The sequence below is a fragment of the Pygocentrus nattereri genome, chromosome 26 (assembly GCF_015220715.1).
Source record: "Pygocentrus nattereri isolate fPygNat1 chromosome 26, fPygNat1.pri, whole genome shotgun sequence".
Classification (NCBI taxonomy): domain Eukaryota; kingdom Metazoa; phylum Chordata; class Actinopteri; order Characiformes; family Serrasalmidae; genus Pygocentrus; species Pygocentrus nattereri.
Genome location: NC_051236.1, coordinates 5,668,792 through 5,685,385, shown reverse-complemented (window position 1 = coordinate 5,685,385; position 16,594 = coordinate 5,668,792). Strand labels below are relative to the sequence as shown.

At 42.8% G+C, this 16,594-nt stretch overlaps 1 protein-coding gene across 4 annotated transcripts in view; it reads left to right on the top strand.

Moving 5' to 3' along the window:
- Nucleotides 1-3,916: 3,916 nt before the first annotated feature.
- ripor3 (RIPOR family member 3) overlaps nt 3,917-16,594 on the top strand; it is a 115,027-nt gene continuing 102,349 nt past the window's right edge. For 2 of the 4 annotated variants that reach the window (XM_037534993.1, XM_037534989.1), the window contains exon 1: nt 11,513-11,612. In XM_037534993.1, coding sequence (XP_037390890.1) covers nt 11,570-11,612 — 43 coding nt within the window. In that variant the 5' untranslated portion in view covers nt 11,513-11,569. Of the gene's footprint in view, nt 4,151-11,512; nt 11,613-16,594 lie in introns of those variants that run through there. The other 2 variants (XM_037534990.1, XM_037534992.1) reach the window with 2 other exon arrangements.

The window sequence follows — 16,594 nt, the reverse complement described above, 5'->3', positions numbered from 1 at the left end:
GGACAGCTGAAGCTTGTAAGACATTCAGGTTCATTCTTTAGATTTTTATACTGCCGGTTTTCAGTGAATCATATCACGAGTGATTTAATTCAGGCCTGTGATATTAATGATGGAGCTGTTTAGGCTGTTGGCTCTTTTAGCCTCTTAGCCAGCGGACCAGCCTGGTTCTAGATAAGAGAATAAAATCTTCAGTCCCTCAGTTTAAACCAAAATCGGGTTCTTACTCCATCAGTGCACTCGGTGCTCCATGCGATCAGCGTTAGAGTCAAAGATTAATCGATTAACAGCAGAAGGGATTTTCACGCCGTGGTGCAGTGATACACAGTTCAGTCGCTGTGAGGCGGTCATAGGAGGGGTATAGCGTGGGTGTTACTTCGAATGCAGCGCAGCCAATCAGATTTCAGGACCGGAACTCTCCGTTTCATAAATATGATTGTACTACAATAGGCACAGGTGTAGCAACAGCACCCCAAATAGAGTGCGGATGCCCTCTACCTGCCTCTTCCCTGCCTCACTGTATTAAGACAAAGGTTCCACATGAATGCAGCAAATTACATAAACACATTTATTACCAAATGTAATACGCCTAATAATAGTTGTAGCTGTGTTAGGCACAATATCACTGCCGCCTTACATCACTTTACATTTTCCTTTGGTTTTGTGTTGTTTGTTTGTATGTTTTGATGCTTCCCCTCTGGTTGAGGAGCTTGCCTTCACATCCACTGAGACAGCAGCTGGGAGTGATTTTCCACCCATGGCTCTGAGGTTTCTTGGGCTGGCTGTTGCTACATTGCAGCTGTAATGCAGCCTGGACTGGGCACTTGAGTGACGCTGTATTGTAGCTATGAGGCCGTCTGGACCGCTCGGCTGTTTGGCACTATATTGCAGGTACGCGGCTGCCAAACTGCAGCTGTGGGGCTGCCTGGACCTGCGGAGTTCAGCTGCATGAGCAGTGCTATGCCACAGCTACGAGGCTGCTTGGACAATGCAGCTATGTGACTGCCTGCTAGACCTAGTTGTAAGCCCCCCGGGCTACCTGAGACCTTCCTCCGGAGCTAGGGATGCTCCATACCGTGGTCTGGGGAGTCCCCTGAGTCTGCCCTGGGAACTCTGCATGTGTGTGTTGTTTTATTCATTGTTGATTGTGTGTTTTGATACTTTTGCAAAGTGTCTGATTGTAAAGCATCCGTGAAAGATGCTGATGATGAGGAGGAAGAGGAGGAGGAGGAAAGCTTGACTAAGTAATGGCAGATAGTGTAATAGTTGCTAAGCAGTGATTGAAAAAGAAAACAATGCAGGCGTTTACGAAAGATGTGGAGATCCCGGATCGTGAAACACAGACAAAGTTAAAAATTCATGTCAGTTTTCTACACTGTGTCCTGTGAGTTCACTCACCCTGAGGACACTAGATCATCCAACTCAAACTTCTTAGTTTAGTTACTAAACAATGTAGTTCAGGTCAGGACAGCTCTGAGCATCACCAGGGTTTGAGTACAAGATCTCTTGATAATTGGGCAAGTGCGTAGGCAGCCTCTGATACTGCTCAAATTTCAGTCCAGAAATATTAACTACACCGCAAAATAGATTTGCTGTTATAAGTGTAAAAAGAAAGACTTCAGACTGTAAATTTACTGAACATCGGATACGTTCGTGCAACCGAGTGTAAGATACAGATTGTTGTTTTGCTAAATTACATTTTGATGTTCAATTAACTCAAAGTTTTAGGTCAGACACAAATAAACTGAAGCGAAATTGCAAAACAGGGATATTTAAGTGTTTTATGACTAAAGTTTTCTAGTTAATGTCTTAATGAGTACTGAGGTGGATTGTGTTGGACTAAAATGAACATATTAAACCATTATAGACAAAACCATGCATCAAATCGTCAGGGGGGTTTTGTGACTGTGCATTTAAAGCTGATATATGTCAATAAGCTCTGTTCTGATTGGTACTTTATGAACATCATACAATACAGGCCAATCACTGCACAACACTGCTTATAGCTTCAGCACGAATGGGCGGGGCTAAACTGCTCCAGGCTGAATAGGCAGATGTATGATGTTTTTGCAGCTTAGCTTCCACACATGTACTGAATGGACTGGGAATGAATACCCCAACATATATATATATACACACACACACACACACACACACACACACACACATATATATATATATATATATATATATATATACACATGTGTATATATAAGTTTTAAGTATTTTACAGTTTACTTCATTCAAGAGGAAGCAATGTCACAAAGCTTTTATCGGCTGCCTGAAACACCTCGTTGGAATTCTAGCCCTTTTCCTTTGTTACATGATGATGTCATCATGTAACACAGTCCTTACTGCCCGCCTACCGGCGAACTTGGTCCATCCTCACGCAGAGCACAGCGGCTACTGGAGGAGGAAGAGTGTGTTCAGTGTTTTAGCCGTGTGCAGAGATGCTGACCGGACTTTCACGATCCACTCTGGATCAAAATTGGTCTGGCAGAACCGGCGCCACTGGAGAAACAGCCACAGCGGAGTTACGGCTGCTCAGGAGAGAAGGGTCTGTCTGCAGACTGCAAGACGGGCGGAACGTGGATGGCAGGAACTGCTCTGGAAGCTGACCGATCAGAACATAAAGCGGCTTAAAGCCGCAGGAGCTCTAACCGAGCATTTCAGACAGAGAGTGAATAGAGATGAACAGTGTGAGGAACATAATGTGTTTTTGGAACATTAAGCATTTAAATCTGTTCTAGACCACAAAAATAAAATTATGAAGACTGAAAATGAGCATAGTAGGACGCCTTTAATACAGAACCCCCTGAAAGGGAGGGGAGGGGAGAGGGAGGGGGGCAGATTGGCCCAGATTCACTTTTGTGTATTTACAACATATTTAAGCGAGTTGTACAGTTTGTGGGATGGACGCGTCCAACTTCTTCATTTTGGTGCGACCAGCCAAAAATAGGAGTCAATGCAGCCAAAAGGAGCTTCAGAGAGATTTTTAATTTACATGTCTGAAATGTTTCTGGCTCAGCATGAAAAATGATCAGAGAGAAAGAGAGAGGGAGAGAAAGAAGGATAAAGAAAAGGGGGTGCAGAGGGAAAAATAGATAGAAAGAGAAATAGAAAGAGAAAGGAAGAGAGAGAAAGAAGGAAGAAAGAGAGAAAAAAGAAGGAGGCAGACAGAAAAAGTGAAAGAGAGAGAGGAGGATATGGAGTAAGAGAGTGAGAATAAGAGACAGAGAGAAAGAAAGAGAAAGGGGAGGAGAAAGAATAAGAGAGAGAGAAAGAGGATAAAGAAGACGTGTGAAAGTGTGAGAGAGTGGGAATAAGAGAATAAGACAGAGAGACTAAGAGAGGGGGAGAGAGAGGGAGAGAGAAGGACGGAGAGAGAGATAGATAGAGAGAGGGAATAGGAGAAAGAGAGAGATAGAGAGTGAGAGGGAGAGAGATAGAGAGAGAAAGAGAGATAGAGGGAATAGGAGAATAGAGAGAGGGAGGGAGGGAGAGAGATTGAGAAAAAGAGAGAGAGAGAGAGAAAGAGAGTAAGAGGGAGAGAGAGTGACAGAGAGGGAGAGAGAGAGGGAGAGAGAGAGAGAGAGAGGGGGGGTAGGAGAATAAGAGAGAGAGAGAGAAAGAGAGAGAAAGAGAGTAAGAGGGAGAGAGAGAGAGAGAGAGAGTAAGAGGGAGGGATTGAGAGTGAAAGAGAGACAGAGAGAGAGAGAGAGAGAGAGAGAGGGAGGGATTGAGAGAGAGAGAGAGAGAGAGAGAGACAGAGACAGAGGGAGATAGAGGGAGGGAGAGAGAGAGAGAGAGAGAGAGAGAGAGAGAGAGGGAGGGATTGAGAGAGAGAGAGAGAGAGACAGAGACAGAGGGAGATAGAGGGAGGGAGAGAGACACAGAGAGAGAGAGAGAGAGAGAGAGAGAGAGAGAGAGGGAGGGAGTCCTGGTGTGAGGAGAGTTTAATGTGCTCAGTCTGGTTCTCTCTTTGTGCTGTAAAGGCTGTTTCCTGGAATCGGGCGTCTCTTCTGCCGCTCGGAGCCCCTCAGCTCCACTATCAGGAGCCAACAGACAGCCACGCTGAGGAGATGAGCTCCAGCGTGTATTCACGCCCCTGTCAGATGTAGCCGCGTTCTGGAGCAGGGCAGTGCTGAGTCCGGTAAGACTAACTTCTACTGCTATAATACTGTCAGTGTGTGCTCAGTCACTGTCAGAGTGAAACCTCACAGCTCCAAATACAGATTTCACAGGAGAAGAAAAACATTCTTAACTTTAACACACATTAATCTATCAACGGTTCACACGATACCCTCAGCATCGGTATCGGCAGGAGACAATGGCTGCATAAAAGTTCAGCAAAACTGCTGTCAGAACCAAACGCCATCCTAAAGACAGACAATATAACTAGTATTTTTACTGTAATTTTGTTGGAAGACATTTGTGGTTTTTATCTAGAGAAATATTCCAGATTCTATTCATTGTCTTTTTATAGTGGTGCTCAGTTTTGCTTGTTATGATCAGCAGTGTATTGATTATCACAGTTTCTCCAGAGAAAATGACCTAAAACAAATAACAATCTATAAACTGAACACTTTATAGTTTATAATTCAGTAACTTTACATGCCAACAATTTTTTCAGTGGGTTTAGTCTGACCATGATAGGCTTCTTTTAAATGCTTAGATTCTTACATAAAGTGCTTTAATTAAAAATAGCTCTTAAAAGAAAAAAAGTTTAGGATTCTTTTTTTCTCCCAATACCAATACTGATATCTGGAGTATGAGCCAGTACTAATATTGAAATCTTGAGTATCGACCAACACCAGTACTGAAACCTTGAGGACTGAGTACTGACAAATACCAATACTGTCGAAACCTTGAGTACTGACCAACACCAGTACTGAAACCTTGAGGACTGGCTGATACAGATGTCGAAACCTTGAGTACTGACCAATACCAGTCCTGAAACCTTGAGGACTGGCTGATACAGATGTTGAAACCTTGAGTACTGACAAATACCAATACTGTCGAAACCTTGAGTACTGACCAACACCAGTACTGAAACCTTGAGGACTGGCTGATACAGATGTCGAAACCTTGAGTACTGACCAATACCAGTCCTGAAAACTTGAGGACTGGCTGATACAGATGTCGAAACCTTGAGTACTGACCAATACCAGTCCTGAAACCTTGAGGACTGAGTACTGACAAATACCAGTACTGTCGAAACCTTGAGTACTGACCAACACCAGTACTGAAACCTTGAGGACTGGCTGATACAGATGTCGAAACCTTGAGTACTGACCAATACCAGTCCTGAAAACTTGAGGACTGGCTGATACAGATGTCGAAACCTTGAGTACTGACCAATACCAGTACTGAAACCTTGAGGACTGAGTACTGACAAATACCAGTACTGTCGAAACCTTGAGTACTGACCAATACCAGTACTGAAACCTTGAGGACTGAGTACTGACAAATACCAATACTGTCGAAACCTTGAGTACTGACCAATACCAATACTGAAACTTTGAGGACTGAGTACTGACAAATACCAATACTGTCGAAACCTTGAGTACTGACCAATACCAGTACTGAAACCTTGAGTACTGACCAATATTACTATTAATAACTTGAGCACTGGCTGATACAGACATGGAAACTGTGATTAATGACCAATAATAGTATTGAAACCTTGAATACCAGCTGATACCGATACTGAAACCTTGAGTATCAACCAATACCAGTTCTGAAGTATTGAAAGCTTAAGTATCAACCAATACCAATATTGGCCAATATTGATTTCAGAAGCATGAGTATCCACTAATACCAGGACTACCCCTTTGTGTATCAACGAATGCCAGTACTAAAACCTTGAATATTGGGCTATACGGATGTTGAAAGTAGTCAAGGTTTCAATATTGAAAGCAACATAGCATAAAATTATATTGTGCCATCTCTGAATACAATACTAGTAACTAATTACTGGCCATTTTTATTGGTCCATTTATAATAAAATGTTCACATAATATAAAGGACATGTTTTAAATGATAGACACAAAACACTGAAAACATGGGGACACATATGACAGATGACTTCTTTTATTGCCTATTCTGGTTCAGTAGTGTCAGTGACAGCCTACAGAGAGTAAACGACCAGTACAGACATGCACATGCATTTAATCCTGAGGCATTTCTTTTAAGACGCTTGCTGTTTGCTGTGTGTGTGTGTGTGTGTGTGTGTGTGTGTGTGTGTGTGTGTGTGTGTGTGTGTGTCAGCATTCAAAAGATCACTCCCGTGTCAAGCCTGTCAGAGTTTCCCATGCCCCCCGCGTCTGCGGCTTTGCCAAACGAAACACAAACGGAGGCTTTTCAGCTTCGCTTTTCCCTCAGTGGCAGAAAGTCAGGACACAATGCCATGGGATTCTGTAAGCACTGTACAGGATTGGCAAAGCTTCACTTTAAACTTGGATCCTCCATCCTAGATCTGGGATTACTGTTTATTTTCTTTCCTCCTAACTGGCACGTGCGCTTGGAAAATCATAAGGTAGGATATTTCAGGAGACAGAGAACGATAGCAGTGGGACAGCCGGTCAGACGGCACTAGAATATTCAACATGCAGACATGTTTTGCAAATGGGTTTGGAAGAAAAGTTTCATTTCAGTCTTTTAATCTTCTGTAAAGAAAAAGTCACTTTTCCCCCGTTGATTATGTATGCAAATGACCACCATTCTTATTGGCTGTCTTAAAGGAAATGATGGTTTATGTGGAGTGCAGTTCATGCAAGTCTGAGTCTTGAGTCTCTGAAGTGTGAGTCAAATCTCAAGTCTGTGAGGTGTGAATCAGAATCTCGATGCTCTGAGGTGTGAATCTGAATCTTGATGCTCTGAGGTGTGAATCTGAATCTTGATGCTCTGGAGGGGGGGGGGGGGGGGGTGTCAATCTGAATCTCAAGTCTCTGATGCAGGAATCTGAATCTTGATGCTCTGAGGTATGAATCTGAATCTTGATGCTCTGAGGTATGAATCTGAATCTTGATGCTCTGAGGTATGAATCTGAATCTAAATGCTCTGAGGTGTGTGTGAAGCTGAATCTTTATGCTCTGAGATATGAATCTGAATCTTGATGCTCTGAGGTGTTAATCTGAATCTTGATGCTCTGAGGTATGAATCTGAATCTTGATGCTCTGAGGTGTTAATCTGAATCTTGATGCTCTGAGATATGAATCTGAATCTTGATGCTCTGAGGTGTTAATCTGAATCTTGATGCTCTGAGGTATGAATCTGAATCTCGAGTCTCTGGCGTGTGAATCTGAATCTCGAGCCTCTGGGTGTGAATCTGAATCTCGAGCCTCTGGCGTGTGAATCTGAATCTCGAGCCTCTGGTGTGAATCTGAATCTCGAGTCTCTGGGGTGTGAATCTGAATCTCAAGCCTCTGGGGTGTGAATCTGAATCTCGAGCCTCTGGGGTGTGAATCTGAATCTCGAGTCTCTGGGGTGTGAATCTGAATCTCGAGTCTCTGGGGTGTGAATCTGAATCTCGAGTCTCTGGGGTGTGAATCTGAATCTCGAGTCTCTGGGGTGTGAATCTGAATCTCGAGTCTCTGGGGTGTGAATCTGAATCTCGAGTCTCTGGGGTGTGAATCTGAATCTCGAGTCTCTGGGGTGTTCCAGACTTTATTTATTAATGCATTTGTATTTGTGTTTATAATGACTGGGTAGAAGTTACTTTTAACGTTTCATTTTCATTGCCTTAATGGTCTCATAAATACACCGTTGATTTAGCTATTTCAAATTTGCGTTTGGATTTGAATAAAGTCTGGAATGTACTGCATTTTTGAGGGCTCAGATGGAAAAGGGACTTTTTAGAGTCTTGGAACTTTCACTTGTGCTGCCCCAGAGAATAACAGCACTGAGGCCAGTTGTGTAATACACGTGTGCAGTAATGTATGCTCTGCAAGATGACAGATGACCTCTAATGGAGCTCTTGGTCATGCTCTAATTCAAACCAGTGCTTATAAAAACAGGCAGACTCCATCACCTTCTGAGAGCAAGTTCTCTGACATAGTTCTCTGAAGCACATGAGCCGTGCACAATGGCAATTAGCTCAGCAAGGTAGTTGCACATGGCGAGTGAAATCATCTTGAATCTGAGCGGTATATCTAATGTTTCTCATTCTGAGATTGTGATAAGAATATTATAAGCTTATTTGAACCTGTTTCAGTCGAAGGAGAACTCCTGTGATTTTATACACTCATAATCCAGTGTGTGAGGTGTAATCAGAGATATTCAGAGCGCTTTGGTGTGAAACGGTTCAGACGTCTTTACAGTGGTGGTGATGGGAACCAGGCGTCGCCATGGCTACAACACAGATATAGACACTTTATTTACCATCCAGAACAACCAGAAAACCTACACGAGTTTATATGGAATGTTGATGATGGGAAAATAGTGGAAAATCTGGAATAGTCCGTTTTCTTCGACTTACACTGGTTTGCATGTACCTCTGAACAGATTTTTAAAAAGTGTGTTTTATGCCAAAACGTAAACCATAAAACAGCGTCTCAGTCATCAGGCAGTGAATTCAGAACCATTTCATGGAGGAACTTTCTGTGAGGAGCTTTTAGAGGGGGACGTCTGGTTCCTATCACCACCACTGTGAACAGTTCTGACTCGGTAAGTTTCTCTAGAACAGAGCGTTTCACACCAAACCGCTCGGAACTGCTCTGTTTACATCTAAACCAGTTCATTATGCGAATATTTTTGAAAAATCGGTGGATTTCCCCTTTAAATAATTTTAATAGCTGAAATTAACTCAGTATATTTGTAGATCATTTGCTTGTTTTGTGAATTAGAAATAATTTCAACATTCATAAATACAATGTATGTGGATGATTCTACTGAACTGGTTCAAAAACACATTTGGGACTTTTAACTAATTCTTGGACTTTAGATTCAAATCCTTTTTGCTTTGATTGACTCTAAACCTTAATTATGTTTGTTTTTATTAAACCTAATGATTGAATGTTCCAATTTAACCACATGACCACCCAAACTGTACCAATTGTGTCAGTTGGGACTGTTCAATTGACTGTTGACAATTTCAGCTCATTTTGAGTTCAGAAACCAGCAGTTCATGACCAGCAGACACGGCGTTGAACCGCTGTTCACACAGAAAATCACCATATTTTACATTAAAACTCTAAAAAGCGCTGAACTGCATAAAATATGATTCTTAATGTTCCTCACTGACTTTCAGATTTTGGGACATATTTACGTCAAAACAATGGGACCTAACTGCTCACCATGTGGCCATGAAGGCCAGGGATGCAGCCTGACTTCCTGCTCTAAAACGCAGGGGTAGATGAGGCTGATGAGGGTTCTTAAGCCACTTTGTGCCTTTGCCCCAGTGGAACGATCACCTCTGGCTAGAGGGGTATAAAGCCCCCAGTATTGGGCTGTGGAGCAGTGGAACTGTGTACTCTGAAGTGATGGAGTCAGAGACCTAATTATCCAGTTGGGTCAGTGTTCCAAAAGAAATTTTTTGGGGTTCAAAATCCTCCCACCACCATGGACCCTAGTGCAATTGTCCCCCACCGCTCCCCCAGCTAGTTACACCACTGCATCGAGCTATAAACACAAGCTCCACAGCCTATCAGAGTATCTTGATGCAGAATGACAAGTCTAGAGCATTTGAGTTATCGTCTGATTTCCTCCAGCCTGTTTTCTCCTGAGGACCCTGATGTTTGCATTTGAGGCCACAGATTGTTTTACAGGGTTTTTCTCTTGATTCAGTTGGGAGACCAGGGAACAAGAGAGAGAGAGAGAGACAGAGAGAGAGAGAGAGAGAGAGAGAGAGAGAGAGAGAGGGAGAGAGAGAGAGAGAGAGAGAGAGAGAGAGAGAGAGAGAGAGAGAGAGGGAGAGAGAGAGAAAGACAGAGACAGAGAGAGAGGGAGAGAGAGAGAGAGAGCAAGACAGACACAGAGACAGAGAGAGAGGGAGAGAGAGAGAGAGACAGAGACAGAGAGAGAGAGAGAGAGAGCAAGACAGAGAGAGAGAGGGAGAGAGAGGGAGAGAGAGAGAGAGAGAGAGAGAGAGAGAGAGAGAAAGACAGAGACAGAGAGAGAGAGAGAGAGAGAGAGAGAGAGAGAGAGAGAGCAAGACAGAGACAGAGACAGAGAGAGAGGGAGAGAGAGAGAGAGACAGAGACAGAGAGAGAGAGAGAGAGAGCAAGACAGAGAGAGAGAGGGAGAGAGAGGGAGAGACAGAGACAGAGAGAGAGAGAGAGAGGGAGAGAGAGAGAGAAAGAGAAAGATCTCAAGAGAGAGAGAGAGAGGGAGAGAGAGAGAGAGAGAGAGAGAGAGAGAGAGAGAGAGAGAGAGAGAGAGAGTAGAAGTTCTCACACTGCACAACGGCATTCCAGCTTTTTCTAAATGACTCGCTTTTTCAAGTTTCACGTTTCTCAAAAGAATTATGTATTGTGGAATTCGGTTTCAGATTCCCACAGAGGGGCATATGGGAGGGTGTGGGTTGGGGGTGGGGGGCTGCATAATGCTGAGGGGATGGAAGGACTGAGTCCACTGGTGCTTCTTATGAAAAGAAGGGTGTTAATGGGGCCTTTGCTGCAGTAACAGCCTCTGCTCTTCTGGAAAGGCCTCTAAATGTTGGAACATTGCTGTGAGGATTTGATCGAGCATTATTGAGGTCAGGCTCTGATGTTGGATGGTCAGTTCTGGGTCACTCCAACTCATCCCAAAGGTATTGGATGGAGCTCCATCACTCCAGAGAACACATCCACTGCTCCACAGCCCAATGCTGGGGGGCTTTATACCCCTCTAGCCCATGCTTGGCATTGAGCATGGAGGCCTTAGGCTCACATGCTGCTGCATCCCATTATACTGGTCAGTGCTTTTCTATGGAGATTATATATTATACATATGTCCAGTGTACGAAATCCCCCTGTTATTCGGGGGTCCGACGTTGAATGTCTGCTAACTCTCTCTCCATAGCAGCGCTGATGCTTCAGTGGCAGTGACATGTTTGTTTTATTAGTTGTTCTCCTATAGAGTCTCTGTTCTAGTGCGGTTCTGCACTCTTCCTCACAGTAACTGAGATCTTCTTCGTCTCCTCTTCTGTAGAGTCTCTGTTCTAGTGCGGTTCTGCGCTCTTCCTCACAGTAACTGAGATCTTCCTCGTCTCCTCTTCTGTAGAGTCTCTGTTCTAGTGCGGTTCTGCGCTCTTCCTCACAGTAACTGAGATCTTCCTCGTCTCCTCTTCTGTAGAGTCTCTGTTCTAGTGCGGTTCTGCGCTCTTCCTCACAGTAACTGAGATCTTCCTCGTCTCCTCTTCTGTAGAGTCTCTGTTCTAGTGCGGTTCTGCGCTCTTCCTCACAGTAACTGAGATCTTCTTCGTCTCCTCTTCTGTAGAGTCTCTGTTCTAGTGCGGTTCTGCGCTCTTCCTCACAGTAACTGAGATCTTCCTCATCTCGTCTTTTGTAGAGTCCCTGTTCTAGTGCGGTTCTGCGCTCTTCCTCACATTAACAGATCTTCCTCGTCTCTTCTTCTGTCTTCAGTGTGAGGAATGATGAACAGTCGCTCTTCGCTCCAAACTCTTGGGAAACTGGGTGAGTTTTCAGGTTTTCAGATCTCATTGGAAAGTTTTTCAGAGGAACCCAGGCCGAGTTACGGTTTCTAGACTATGAAGGACCAACTGGGTGAGCCAGTCTCCTACAGCGCCACCCTGAGGCAGAGCAGTGCTGCAGCTTTAGTTAGTTAAAAACACCAGAGACAGAAGCTGATTGAGGGTGAAGCAGATAAACAATGAACTTAACTGAGTCGATTTTGAGTGTCGATTTAAATCCCTGACAGACAACATAACTTCATAAGATTTTGAGGTGTTTATGGGGTCCAAGAGGTTATTTAGGGGATCCAGAGGACCTCAAGGATGCCCTGTATTTCTCACCTTGCATATATCCTACATTTTACTTTTCCCCTTGAGTTCCACTTATAACATCTGTGTGGCTTTATGTCCTGAAAACAGTCAGTGTTTATTTTTTTCCTGTATATATCCTTTAGAATTAAACATCTTGTTTTTGTAACTGTGCTTTTAAGACCGATATATGCAAATTAACTCTGTTCTGATTGGCCGCCCAGTAGTGTGCTTCATTCAAGAAGCAGTCGCAACTGAAACATTCCTTATATTTTCAGCACAAGTGGGTGGGGCTAAACTGCTGTAGGATGATTATGTGTAAATGCATTGGCTTTTGTGACATCAGAAAACAGCTAAAATCAAAACAGCCTGCTTTGCCAGCTTCGTTCCCATATCTGAACTGTATGGACTGTAAGCTTTGAAACTTTAACAATGTTTACACTTCACAGCAAACTCTTTTATTTCAAACACTTGAGGACAGTTGCAGTTTTCCATGGTATGAGCCCTTTAAAGTTTATTCTTCAAGGGTTCTTTAGTACAGAAACTACACTCACCAGCCACTTTATTAGGTAGTGAATGGTTGGACCCCCTTTTGCTTTCAGAGCTGCCTTAATTCTTCGTGGCAGACTTTCAACAAGATGATGGAAACGTTCCTCAGAGATTCTGGTTGGTTATTTGAGTTCCCGTTGCCTTTCTATCATCTGGAACCAGTCTGCCCATTCTCCTCTGACCTCTCACATCAACAAGGCAATTTCGTCCACACAACTGACCGCTCACTGGATATTTCCTCTTTTTCGGACCGTTCTCTGTAAACCCTAGAGATGGTTGTGTGTGAAAATCCCAGTAGATCAGCAGTTTCTGAAATACTCAGACCAGCCTGTCTGGCACCAACAACCACGCCACGTTCAAAGTCCCTTAAATCCCCTTTCTTCCCCGTTCTGATGCTCGGTCTGCACTTCAGCAAGTTGTCTTGACCACCTCTACATACCTAAATGCATTGAGCTGCTGCCGTGTGATTGGCTGATTAGCCATTTGTGTTAACAAGCAAGCTAATAAAGTGGCCAGTGAGTGTAGTTCTACTACCAAGAAGTGTTATTCTATTGCTACAAGGGTTCTTTTATTATTGTATTTGACAAACCAATAGAAGAATGCTCAGTGGGGCTATATGGAACCCTTCTCAAAAAGGTATATAGATGTATATAGAACCATCTACAGCACGTTCTCGATCAATCTGAGGAACTATTTCATCAAGCAAAGAAACTGTTTATCATTCAAAGGGTTCTTTGAGTGTTCCTAGTCTACATAAAACCATTTTCTTTATTAAAGATCCCTTGAAGAACCATGTTTTAAAGAGTATGGCTGAATTTAGTCGCTGGGAGAACTGGATATTTATAGTGTATGCCGCTGCTGTGTGAACAAAACCTCATATCTCAGTTTTTGTCATTTTTCAGTGTTTGGCATCATGTGAAAGAACTCATTGTCCTATATATTGTGTGCACATTTCACGAGGAATGGACCAAAAGAATTGACCCAAAATTACATGGAAAGACGTCTGGTTCCATTGACTTACATGAAAAGTTAGGCAGGTTTTTTCCTTCTCCTGTAAAGTTCTCATTTTGGAGATGAAGCTTTCCTCCGACAGCAGGGGTATGTCAATCTTAATAGTTTCCTACTGGTTCTATAGTGTATACACTACACTCTTGAGTTTATATCCACTCCTAAAATAGGAGACAACTGCTTTTAAGCCAAAACAGAGGAACATAAAGTATGTTAAAGGTTACCTCGTATGGATGTTTGACCTTCGCATATCCATACTGACCAGCATATGCTTGAGCAGAATGTTGGATGGGTGATGCATTCTTCATCTTTGCCTAAGAACAGCCTACATTTCAACTGTAATCTAATTTACTCCAGTTGATTGGCTGTGTCTGGGAGTGCTTAAAACACAGTCCTGCTGGGATTCAGACTCCACATAACTGATTGCTAAAGTGTATGTGAGCTGGTGAGACTTCTCTCGGTGATAAATCTGCAATAAATCAGCGATAAGTCTGCGTATTACCTGGGAGACACACATACAAATACATTCTCGCATGTCCTTCTAATCAAAGCATGGAAATCAGGATGTGAATTTTGCTTTTAAAGGCCTAATCAGGTCTCAGTGCAGCACAAAAGCCAGTTTTAGGATTGTTGCTTTTAAATACCAACCATTATAAGAGCCCTTACATTGCTATAGAACCTTTATGTGAAGTATAAGCTTAAGTGTGTTATCTGTACTTTTGGAAATGAAGGTTCTGTTCTAGTGCATTTCTCGTTTATCAAGGTACAAACAGTGTGAATGTTCCCTCAAAGGTTCTACAGTGGGTTTAAGGTCTGATTGTGGAGCTTAAATCAGTTTCTCCAGGTGAAAAGTTGGTATTTGTTCCTTTTCATAACCGAATGTTTTAAAACAGAACAGTAGAATAAAAGCCTGGAGGCGAGGCGAGGCAGGGTGTGGAGTCAGTACAGCTTAGAACACATCATTTCAGTGGATTATGGTTCAGTTCAATTCAACTTTACTGTGATGATACAATACAGGGTAGTACAGTATAACAAAACACTATCAGGCTACTTTTCCAGTGCAGTAATAAAAGATAAATAGCAAACAGTGCAAAGACAAAAGACAGTAAAAGACAAGACAAAATGTGCAGAGTCAGTAAGTACAAGATGCATAGTCAGCAGTATATCGAGTATATCGAACGTAGATATAATGTGCATAGGCAAAGGTTATAACAAGCGTATTGGAAGTATAGACAGTATGTGCATAGTCAGATATTCAAGTGTATCAGGTATATAGACAGAAATGTGCTGGTGAACTGCAGTACAGTACAGTAAATACAGAAGTACTAGTGGTGTAAACAGTGATCTGTATATAAAGTGAGCAGTGCAGGTACAGAGTAGCAGCATAATGTTCAGGTAACATCTTAAATAAACAGTAACACTATAAATATATAAATATACTAGAAATAAGGCTTAGTCAGAGATGCATACAGTCCTCTGAGCTGGTGGAGCTCAGTGTGTAGAGTGCTGGGTGATCAGGCTGGTCAGTAACGGACTGTAGTGTTGTCGTTAGGCTCAGGTCGATGCTGCCGGTGTGACCAGTTTGACAGCTCAGGGATAGAAACTGTTCTTGAACCTGGTGGTTCTGGCTCGGATGTTCCGGTACCTCTTTCCAAACGGCAGAGGATGGAACAAGGGGTGGCTGGGATGTGTGGGATCTGAGGATATGTTGGTGGCCTTCCTCTCACATTGCTTGTGATATATGTCCTCTATGGGTGGGAGGACAGCTGCGGTGATGTGTTGAGCAGTTTTGATCATCCTCTGCAGGGCCTTGCGTTCAGCAGCAATGGCGCTGCCGTACCAGACGGTGATGCAGCTGGTCAAGATGCTCTCCACTGTGGCTCTGTAGAAGGAGCTGTTGTGGCAGGTTGACTTTTTTTAACCTTCTGAGGAAGTGAAGGCGTTGTTGGCTTTTCCTGATGATGTGTTGAGTGACCAGGTGAGATCCTTGGAAATGTAGACACCAAGAAACTTGAAGCTGTTCACGCTTTCCACCATCGCCCCCTCAATGCTTCAGTTATGATCCCTGACTAAAGGTACTGAGATGGAGCCTTGAAGGAACCACTCCAGTGACGAGAGGGGCACTGACCCAGAGACAGTTTGGTACCTTTATTTCTGAGAGTGTAGAGGCTTTTTTTCACCTAGAAAATCAGCAAAACATGCAGTTTGACCAAGCATTTGCATTCGACTGTATGTAATCACTGTAATCATTTCTTTTTTGATGACCACCTTGTTATGCACTATTGTTTAGATCCAGTTGTCAGTCAGACAGTGTGTCCCAATTCAGGGGCTGGAACCACGAAGGCTGAACCGAAATTAGACGGTCTGCCGTCGCGCCACAAAACACTGCCCCTGTGAAGTTATTTTAAAGACGGAGCCAGAAACTGATATTTATTTCATTTATTGGAGCTGGACATGCCTCAATTTGATCAGTTTACACAGGTGGGCACAAGTAGTGTTAGGAGTCTTGCCCAAGGACTCTTATTGGTATAGTGTAGGGTGCTTATCCAAACAGGGGATTGAACCCCAGTCTACAGTGTAGAAGGCAGAGATGTTACCCACTACACTATCCAACCACCACTGTCCATTTTCACAATGTTTATAGCCCAAATTTTTTAAAACTGCATTGCCGGCATCAAATTTCAGAGTAAAGACATTTCTACAAAAAACAAGTTAATAAGGTAAACGATTTCATGTGTTTTGGCTCGTAAACAGATCCAAGTGGATCTAAAAATCTCTGACTTTTCTTACTTTTTGCACCTCACACACTATTTCTACTCGCAATTTAGGTTCACTTAAAAATTATATCTCAGCACATCTATACATCCTAAATGTAGTCAGAATGTTCAATGATTCTGAGATTGTCGTAAACATATTGCAAATCATTTATCTTAGTTCTAGACATTTTTACTCGTTTCTAAAGTATTTTTATCTTGTAAAAGTGCCTTATTCCATTGCCGGGTCATTGTATTTGTTTTAAGTATTATTTCTTGAAATAAGCAAAACAATCTTTGTTATTTCCTCAAACAAGTACAACAGAGTGAGATGCTTTTATGAGATAAAATGACTTAAAAACAAGTA